The sequence below is a fragment of the Castanea sativa genome, chromosome 7 (assembly GCF_040712315.1).
Source record: "Castanea sativa cultivar Marrone di Chiusa Pesio chromosome 7, ASM4071231v1".
Lineage (NCBI taxonomy): Eukaryota > Viridiplantae > Streptophyta > Magnoliopsida > Fagales > Fagaceae > Castanea > Castanea sativa.
The window spans coordinates 16,021,250-16,032,586 of NC_134019.1; the positions used below are offsets into that span (position 1 = coordinate 16,021,250).

At 32.0% G+C, this 11,337-nt stretch overlaps 1 protein-coding gene across 1 annotated transcript; it reads right to left on the reverse strand.

Moving 5' to 3' along the window:
• Positions 1 to 3,854: 3,854 nt before the first annotated feature.
• On the reverse strand, positions 3,855 to 8,261 carry LOC142643804 (heavy metal-associated isoprenylated plant protein 30-like). Its single transcript, XM_075818520.1, has 3 exons — positions 7,764 to 8,261; positions 5,710 to 5,785; positions 3,855 to 4,187 (listed from the first exon to the last, which is right to left on the reverse strand). The coding sequence occupies exons 1-3, from the start codon at positions 8,064 to 8,066 to the stop codon at positions 4,066 to 4,068; spliced, it is 501 nt and encodes a 166-aa protein (XP_075674635.1). The 5' UTR covers positions 8,067 to 8,261; the 3' UTR covers positions 3,855 to 4,065.
• Between the last annotated feature and the right edge of the window lie 3,076 nt (positions 8,262 to 11,337).

Sequence of the window (11,337 nt, forward strand, 5' to 3'; positions counted from 1 at the left end):
CCCAGCAGAGTAAATCTAGAAGACATTATGTCTTCATACTGCAATTAGAAAACTATGATTATTATAATTTTTGAATGGAAAATGAATGTGGTGGCACTCATGAAACTAATTTATAGGTTGAAAGTTTCAACTCTCATATCTCTAAATAAGAGGCCATGTTTAATTTGAAAATTTCATAAGTAATTTTAGAGCAAACCTTATTTTTGGTTCTTGCATGTATTTGACTTGATTCTCAAAACTTTTATTTCCTACCCAACACTTTTTTACTTTTTATATAAGTTTATTTCCTACCTAACATTGCTAGTTTGATTCTAGAGAAGAAAACTTGTACCCCATTTAAGATAATAATAAGAAAAAAGTTTAAAAAATGTAAAGGGAAATCACCAACCCAAGTTGAAGCTTAATCTTATTTATAGGGAAGATGCTATAATAACCACTACTTATTGGGGCTAAAAAAAAAACCCATTGGTTAAAGCATTTTAAGCTCCAAAAGTGGTGTTTCCCCAATAGCCCAACACTATCATTACGTCCCACAACCTATTAATCATCTAATGTTACAATAGTCCATCCTAGGAAAACTTCCTTCTCACCAACTACATGGGATTTCAGGAGGAGAAACAACTCATATTTCCATCATGCAAATGGCTATATGCAGATATAAGCTGCAAACTCTCATATCTTCAAATAAGAGGCCATATTTAATTTGAAAATTGCGTAAGAAATTTTAGAGCAAACCTTATTCTGGGCACTTGAATCTATTGGACTTGATTCTCAAAACTTTTATTTCCTACCCAACACTTTTTTTTATAAGTTTATTTCCTACCCAAGATTGCTAGTTTGATTCTTGAGAAGAAAACTTGTACCCCATTTAGGATGGAAAATTTTAAGTTAAAAAAAGGTAAAGAGAAATCATCAACCCAAGTTGAAGCTTAATGCTATTTATAGGGAAGATTCTATAATAACCACTACTTCTTGGGGCTAAAAAAAAATCCATTGGTTAAAGCCTTTTAAGTTCCAAAAGTGGTGTTTCCCAATAGCCCAACACTATCATTACATCACACAACCTATTAATCATCTACTGTTACAATAGTCCATCCTAGGAAAACTTCTTACTCACCTACAAAATGGGATTTCAAGAGGAGAAATACCCCATATTTCCATCTTTCAAATGGCTATTTGCATATATAAGCTACATGCACCCAATGTGGGATCTTTATCCAACTTATTTAAATTATCCATAAAATTCAACTAAGACATTTTTTCAAGCATGTGGAGTTCACTTTAAAGAACAGATAATTAATGCAAAGAAAATAAATGATCTTCCCTGCAAACGAGGGAGACCATAGTATGATACTCATGAAAAACAAAAGAGAGGCAAACCCCAAGAATTGATATATATATAGAAAAAAACCTACAAAGTAAAACACCATTGCAAACCAAAAAGATGGTTAAACCCAAAAAGCTGTGTCCTTTCATGTAATACCTAAGAAGCAAAACAAAGGTAATATACCCTTTTGTCAAATGTTGATTGCAAATTTTCTAACCACCTAAATTTTCTCGTTTTATTAATGCAACATTCATTATTTGCAGCTTGACTTAACTACGAAAAGAGAGAAACAAAATCATTTGAAACCAACATGTTCTCCAGAACCAAATAGAAAAAAAACGCACTAAGCATTAGAGGCCAAGACTTGAGCCAACAGAGGCTACAAACAAAGAGAGCGAGACTGAGAGACAAGGTGAAGGGTTTGGCCGAGATGCTCTGCGTTTATGACAAAGAGAAAGGGACAAGGGGCAGCGTTAAGAGAGAAGAGTAAACATGGAGAAGTGGTGGAATGGTTAACTTTTGAATATTCAAGATTCAACAACTGAACATTTGGAGATAAGAAGAGGCGAGAAAAAAGAAGAGAAAGTGAAAGATGATAGGTTATAAGGGTCAAGGTTTGATTATAGAGTTGAGATGTTTCTTTTTCAAAAAAATATAACATAAATAAATAAATAATATGGGTGATGATGTGGAAAATTGTGGAGCAGATCAACAAATAGTTAAAGGTTTCGATTTTATAGCATATATAGATTAAATTGAGCTCTCATGTTCTCGAGTTCATTCCCGAACACATTATTATATATACTTAACCTTGACTTATTTAATAATTAAGTCTAAACTTAAGGCTTGAACTTTACTTTCAAACAAACATAAATAGACATTTTCTTTAGTCGAGCCTGAACTATTTATATACAACTTGATTCATTTTCAGCGGTACAATTGCTTAATAATTACTCTAAGGCTGCGTTTATTTCGGTGGTAAACTAAAATTTGAAAACATTTTACACGCAAGTGCGTGTCTGGATCCACTTGATAATACAGTCAAACTGAAAATAGAATTCAGTTTGACTGTAAAATAAGCCTCCCAAGCCATAAATTTATTTCCGTTTTTATTTTACCTTCAAATGATTTCCAGGATTCACACACACACATGCGCGCGCGCGCGCACACACACACACAGAGCAAGAAGAGAGAGCACAGGTGGCCGCCCAGCCCAGATTGTGCCGCCCCCACCACCCAGATCATGCGCTAGCCAAGCTTTTTTTTTTTTTTTTCTCTCTCTCTTCTTCCTCAACTCTTCTTCTCCCTCTTGCTCAATGCCGCCGATCTGGCCATCACCGACCACTAGCCCACTCCTCATAGACATCACACACGTGAAGATCTCAGCCTACCCCTCCCTCTTCACCGATCCACAAACACCTAAGACCCACCTCTCTGATCGCCAACCATGCATCGACGAGTACAAGTTGAGCTTCGATCTTGACAATCGACCATAGGCCGTGCTCCACCAGGCTCTCCAACGCACCTCTCCACCATTTTCCTTTCAACCCACGGTGAGTTTCTCCCTTATCTTCTCACTCCACCTCACAGCCGACCAGTCAAACACCTCCTCTGCCTCTACATGAACCCGATCCACCACCGCCATAGCTCGATCTGGAACGGTCTCACCATCCCTCTCTTCGATCGGTCTCACCCTCCTTGTCTTCTCCATGGTGGTCTTCATCTCCCCATCTCACTTTTTCTCTCTAACCTGAACCAAACCCCCCACATATTTTTGTGTTTGATATTTTTTTTCTTTGATTTCAAATTTTATTGTTATTGTGGTGGTGTGAGTGGTGGTGTTTGGTGGATTTTGGTGGTAACGGAGCAATGGGGGCGGTTTTTTTCCCTCTTCTCTATATGGATTTTGGTGGTTGGTGGTGGGTTGTGCTTTTCCTTGGTGGTGGTGGTGGCTGGACCAAGTGGTGGCTAGGGAGCTAACTTGTGTTTCCCTTTTCTGAAAATAGGATTTTTACATGTAAGATCAAACACAAGAAATAATTTTCCGGCATAATACAACACAGTCAAACAACCGAACGTGTTTTCCTTTTACGTAAAATATTTTCCCCTGAATCTATTTTACACTCGGAAGTGAATTTACATAGAGCCAAACGCAGCGTAAGTAATTAAACTTATCTTGACTTGGGCCTTTATTTAAGTCACTATAGAATTTCCACATAAATATGGTTTCAAAGTAAACTCTCTTTCGAATAATTTTTTAGTGTTTCATTATTCGGTTTCCTTTCGTTGTTTTTGGAGATTCAACATGAATGTAACTAAAGAGCTCACTATGAGCTCACGCAACATCTCTCTTAAACGAGGGCTTAGGTCCTAAATTTGTAGAGTCCACCCCCAATATTAGAGGATATTGCATAGAATATATTACACAAAATAATAAATTTGTTAGAAATTTAGGAGATTATAACCAATTAAAAGCAAGAGTAAGACTAAAATTAATGCCCAAAAAATAAATAGAGACAGACGTATGTCAGGCTAAATGCACAGTACAAATTAAAATTCACATGATCAAATTTCCGCACTCTTTCCCACTTTCTGTCCAACCATAACCACCAAATTAAACATATAACTTTTTTTTTAGGATAAGTGATTAAACAGATAACTAAATGTAAAGAGTAGAACAAAGATTTAACGTTCTTCAAATTGGCTTTGGCTTCCAATATATTTGAGGTGCTCAGCATTCAACATGGCCAAAACTCTGCTTTCTTCACCTTTGAAATGCTCTCTAGGACTCCCACTGGTGAAACGTGTCCCATCACAGTCACCCTCTTTGTCTCTACATCGATACTGAACGATGTAACCCCTAATGTAAGAGAGAGAGAGAGAGAGAGAGAGAGAAGTTTGTTGTTACAATCATATATATGTGAAGGAGAAGTTTGTAACTCTGAAATATTACAATGTTACGAAGAAAGAAGATTGCGCAAGCATCAGTTGTTCTAAACGTTTATACATATAAAATTTTCAATACACATTGATTGGTTTCTTATTCATCATAACTTCATTTTAAGCTGTATCTATATTAGGGGTGTGCAGCCAACCCACCAATTCACCAAAACCGACCCAACCTGGCCCGACTCGACTCGCCGGGTTGGATTGGTTTTTAGGCCTTGGTGGGTTGGGTTGGGTTGGATTACAAAAAAAATTTTGATAGCGGGTCGAGTTGGGTTTGGATCATAAAATTTCAAACCGCCAAACCCAACCCGACCCATCTATATATTTAATATATATATATATATATATATATATATATATATTATATATTATATAATTAATAAATTTTTTAAAATAACCAACTTTTCCTAGTCTATATAAAAACTAATTAGTTTACACAAACTCTAGTAAATTACTATTGTTGTTTAGTCATTAGAATTGTTTGCCTTTAAGTAGTTACATTGATACTAATTTTTAAGTTTTTTTAATATATTTATATATATATATATATTTTACTCAATTGAATAATAATAATAATAATAATAATAATAATAAATTTGTCCAACCCATAGGTTTAACCCGACTCATTTGGGTTGAGTTGGACTTATGTGATAAGTTGGGTTGGGTTGAATTTTTTTTTTAATCCATCATGATGGGTTGGGTTAAAAAATCCTCTCAACCCAACCTATACACACCATTATATAGTATATACTAGTCCACGTAAGTAAAAAAAATTCCTTTTCGTTAATTTATTGCAAAATTGATAATGATACAAATAATTTTAGCCACTGAAAAAATGTACTATTAAGTGTCACGGTCGATCAGGTACGGTACAGATGTTGTTTTAGATAAACTGATGGAATATGAGGTAAGTTTAAATGGTGGGTGAGGGGTGACCAATTATATTTATGGACATTATTTACGATACATTACATTACTCTATAGAGACCCACACTTCTTCATAGCTCTCAAGGTCCACAGTTTTAATGTCGCCTGTTGTAGAAGATAAAATAGAAGAGAAAAAGTTTGGTAGCACTCACTGTCTTTGCCATTTCTTTGGTCACGTACTATCTCCAAAATCTGCTATTGTTTGATAACATATTTTCATTTTTAATCCCAACCAAAATAAATAAACAATTTTGTATAATATGGTACAATTTTAACAAGAATATTGAGTAAGATTGTAATCCAATAAAAAGATGTTGAGTAAGGTTGTAACCTAAACTTTATCATTTTAACAATTACTATCTTAAAAATATGCTATAATGCGTATATGGTTTATTTATTTATTTTTATGGACTCACAAAACCATACCAAAAATAAATTTAAAAACAAAAAAAAAAAAAAAAGCAAAAAGGAAAATTGATGTAATTATTCCCACTGAAATAAAATACCTTCCATTTTGGACAGATGCTTCTTAACTTTGCCAGCACAGCCTTGACAATGAATGGATACCCTCATCACAACAACCTGCAACCCAACCCACTTATAATGTGAAAAACAACCTAACTCACTTCATCTTGGTCAAGTACTTATGGAAATAACTTGGGCCCATATAAGGGTATATTAGTTGAAACTATTTACTATTTATCCCCTTTATTATTATTTTCTTTTTCTTTTTTCTTACAAATGTCCTAAGTCAGTTTTTTGTTTTTTTGTTTTTTTTTATATAAAAAATCTACTATATTTCCTTCCTTTATAATTTACCCATTTCATTTAATTCTAATTTTTCCTAAGCTCTTATATATAATTTAAGTTTGAGCAAAACTTAAGTAAAGTAATTAGGTTTTTCTTTTAAAATTCAACCATGTAGTTATACTTAACTAAAAATACATTTTTATCTCATTAGAAAAAAAAAACCATATAGCTAAATTTTAAGAGAAAAACTTAAGGAACAGTATCTAAATTAATACCGTATCTAAGTTTTGTCTTTTAAGTTTTGAACAAACCAGTCAGAAACTTTGTTGTAACTGAGTGATACAATCGCCTTTTTTATGGAAGAATTTAGATTCTAATCCTCACTAATTTTATTAATTTTATTTGGGGGTAAAAAATAAAAGTTTTGTACAATCTAGTAACTTATATATGCTGTGTACAATCTGTACAATCTAGTAAATTAATACCGTATATGCTGTTGATGCATAGTGGAACATGGGTACTGACCTCAGCATCATGCAACTAAAGCCTGGCATGCATACTAAAAGGCATGAAATGGAAGTAATGGATCATCACATGGATAACATTAAGAAGGAGATAATTTATCTTTACCCACCTGCACCCATATTAATGGAGATCCTTCTACCAAACAGAGCAGTCTCTTTCATTTTTTACTTTTTTGTATATCAATTTCTATATTGCACATGACTCCTATCAGTCCTAACAATTCTTTTGAGGATAACAAAAATAAAATTTTAATTTTAAAGGTGACTGAGTGGATGACATGAAAAAACAAAATTCTTAAATTCGAGTTCATTGAATAATGGAGGAGCCATTGAAAATATTTTGCATCACCTCTATATCAAATGGAATAAGGTACAAAACGTTCATAGACCTTTATCCAAGTTTTATAGAAGTGGGGAAGATGGGTACCTTTGGTAGGTCTTTGGTTTAAATTTTGACATAACCAAACATAAGGGAATGGATGAAAGTGACACCATATAAGTCTTTGTTTTCAATGGTCACATTTATATGTGATATCACTATTTTTCTAAAAATAAAAATAAAAAATGCTACATCACTAGGCAAGATTAAGACAACTTCTTTCAGTTAGGATGTTAGGTTATATTACATCAAGAAGTAGATCAAATATCCATAAAGTATCAACAAGTATATCAAATATCGGAATTTATTATTTAATAATTATTTTTCAGCATATCTAGCTACTTACCAAAAAGAAAAGTCTTGTTTAGCGAATCAAATATGAGGAAAAAAAATTAAAATTATGGTTATACTTAGCAAAATTTTATTAGAAATTATATGAGTAATCCAAAACTAACCAAAATATTTGATTAAACTGCGAAATAGATCAAAGTTTAAACCTCATTGAAGTAAATTCTTTTTTTCTTTTTCTTTTTTGTTGTTGTGAATAATATAGTTTTTGTTGGTTTATGACACTTGATCTCATATTTTTTTCCCATTAATATATCTCTTTTTTCTAATAATTTAAATATTTTATTTATGAATGCCCTAAAAGCATTTTAGAAACTTTTTATAGAAAATGAAAATATAATTCATTTCTGACATTTTTTTTATATATTTCCCATAAAAATTGTATAAAAATTTTCTTAAAATAATTTATTAGTGACCTAATGACACATTAACCAGATTCATAATTTAAAGACGTAGCTAAGTTTTTACATTTGCACCAGTGATTTGATGTAACATAATGTATAACATCTAAAAGAAAAGTAATATCAAAATTAATTTTCCTCGAGGACCTCAACCTGACCTGGAAGACATTGTCTGGCGAAGCAAGTGATGAAGATGGTTTCTGAATGGGCTTTGCCTGATGGTGCGGATCGTGTTCCCTTTTCATGAATGGCTTATTACCAACAGCGAGCCTATGAGTGTCAACAAGCCTAGAGTACCTGGCATTGTTGTTAAAACGAGTTTTATGATCAATAAGAGTTTTCTCAGCCCTCCTAGGTACAATCACCGAGCTGCGAGAAGTAGTAGTGGCCATGCACACTGCAGTTGCTGCTTGAGACTGGCACATGAAGCCTCTCATATTCTTTGTTGTTCTCATGCTCATGTTTTCAAAGAGAAGAAAGTGTGTATGAATAATGATGAAGAGCTAGTGATTGTATAGTATTAGACACACAAAGTAAAGAGGGTACTAGAATGTTTTCAATGAGATAAGACTTTGTAACAAGAAATGAAGATCAGAGGTGACTGACTATAAAGGCAATGGGAGAGAAACATACTGTCTTTATGACTTATCTAACTGTGGGTTGGCTGGCTTTTGCAGTTTTATCTTGTACTGGTGTATGCCAATGTTTTGAATGCATTCACCGATCACAATCACAATCACAATCCTGTCCTTTTTCTGGTTACTTAGTTAATATTGGGAAATCAACTGACTTGGTTAATTTCAAAACAATGCTAAAAATAGTTCCATTTTTATTATATAACCTTTTACCATTTATATGTAATTAGTTAATGTCAACAACATAATAAATGAATGAAAGAATTTCAACCATGTTATGCGGATCCGCCCATGTATTTACTTGAGCATGTCAACATAAATACATAACTAACTTGTAACTCCTACTTAAACAAAGGCATATTTAAGAAAGTTTATTGATATGGAGTATTTAGTTCTCATCCTAGAAATCGGATTGCACAAAATATTTGTAAATAATTACTATATATAATTGTGTAATCTTATTATCAATCATAAAGGTTGATGGTATCCATAATTAATCCTTTAATTTTAACATTTGCATGTTTTTTATTTTATTTTATAAAAATGCCACATTTCACTATACTTTTCCAACAAATTTTAAATGGCAACTTATTCATGGTTATTACCAATAAACAAAAAATGTTATTTCAATAAAGAGTTCAAAATAAAACTAATAACAACTTACCCCCTAAAATATGTTATAAAACACTTTTTTTTTTTTTTTTTGTTGAAACATAACATTTGCAAGTTATTTACACAACAGTAAAGATATCCGTTATACATGCATTGGTGGATTACATAATTGTCTACCGTAAGTTTGTAACCAATATCTAGGAGCAATTATGCATGTATTGTTCATTTATTTGAGCTTTTATGTGGTATGGTACTAATAAGCCCTCTCTCTCTCCCTCTCTCTCAAATGAAGTTAAATGTAGTTACTTATCATACTTCTTTTATAATTTATTTTGCGTAACATAGAATTTTGTATCGTATTCAATTGACATTTTCTTAGGACTCGAGCCACATATGCATTTACTATTTTCCAACAGTAATGGGACCGGTCTCTTTAATGAGGGTACAAATACACTTGCTAACAAAAGCTGTGAAGTACTTATGTAAGGAGCATTCACGTCGGTTTGCGGAAAAATTTCTCCATTTTACATATTTAAAACATACTTTTTTTTTTATTTAATATATCTATTTTTATAAAACATTAACATCAGTTTATCTATTATATACATTTATTTAAATAAAATATTCATTTCTTTACACGATAAATAGTGTAAAATATTAAAATAAAATATTATACACATATTTCTTTACATGGTAAGAGGTAAGTGAGAGGTAGAGAGAGGAGGAAAAAAAAAAAAGTCATTTACATGGTAAACAGTAACTGTGCATATATGCACAGTTACTGTTTATTTACACGGCTATAGTGTATATTTGCACATTTTTACAAAGACTGATATGAGTGTTTTTTGGATTAGAATGTGTAAAATTGTTACTTTTTTTTTTTTTTTCTATTTTAGAAGATTATAAATAAGCTGATGTGATTGGTTTAACATTCAAGAAGTTTGAAGGTTCAAATATACAAAACCTCTGTATATCTTAAGTCTATTTTTTGACCAATACATAAATCATTTTCAATAAATTCTACCCGACTGTCATTTATCTCAGTGAAATTCCACATCCATTTTATAGAATTAAATCCAAAAGTAATGCGAGAGTTACTATAAATTTTACAGATTTATTAGTTATACTTTTCACAACTAGTGAAATTTCACATCCAGCATTCAATCATAGGAATGTGATGTGCAACTTTTTATTATTTTCACTAGTTTTTAATTTTTGAGAGGCCCAAGTATAATTATTTTGGATTTAAAGTTGAAAATATTATGCGGAGCTCTTTCTTCCCTCACTTGAAGTTCTCTGGCGGATTCCCATTTGTCCAGCATGATCTGTCAAAAGCTCTAGTTAATATTTCAATAAATGAAAAAATCAAGATGTGTTTTGGGATAAGATTCCCTCTTATTCTCCTCAATTTTTATACAAAATCTCTCAACAAACTTCGCAACTGGTTTACTTTCTCTTCCAACGTAGAGTAAAACAAATCTCCTCTACCTAGGACGTGGCATTGGACACTATAATAATCACCGTTGGTGTAGATGGGAGAATATATATATATAAATAGAGAGAGAGAAATGTTGGGTTTAAATTACACCTGGTATAACTCTAAGTAATGTTACACCACTTGGTAACTTGTTATAGAATTCATATTTTGAAAATCCCACTGCCAAATTATATATTCTATATGTTCTTAATATTCATGCTAATTTTAATGTCAATTTGATTTTATTTACCATTTGATCTATTAACTCATCTTTTATACAAAAACTTAAATTTAAACAATTAATTGATGACATGACTATTAATCTTTGATTATCTTGAAATTTTGCAAGCATAAAGAGTATATAAAAATAATGTATCTAACAGTGAATTTGTCAAAATTTACTTCTAATTAAAAAATATTATGTAGTGTAACATTGGTTAAAGTTATATATGTGTGTGTATTAGTGAAAGGAGCACACTGTTACAGAGTTGCTATGTCGTGTTCTTTTTCATTTCATTGCACTTTTTATGCTTTTTATTAAACAGGCACATAGAGCATCTATATTCTATATATAGATGTGTTTAGTTCGGTCTGATGCTTCAAGAATGAGTTGTAGAATACAAGAAAGTCTACTGTCCTTGAGAAATCTGAAGTGTTTCCAATCCAATCTATCGTGTTATTTATATATGCGTAAAATAGAATTTATCTCAACGATTCACTCTCAATGTTGACACTTGTTAGCACTGTGTTTGATTTGTTGTGCGGGTGAGATTATTCTCTTTGACATGTTCTAGTTTTAAACCTCGTTGACTAATTTTTGACTGAAACTGAGGCTTTTCTTATCTTAGCTTCCCCGTGTTCATGTTTTTTAACTTGTTCGTTTATAATTAATCTGCAATGTGGAACAAATAGATTTTAAATGAGAAAGGGGAAACATAAACTTAAAAGATATTGCTCCAGCAGTTACTACTTACATTATAAGTTGTTTCAAAATCCCTGAATCTCTTT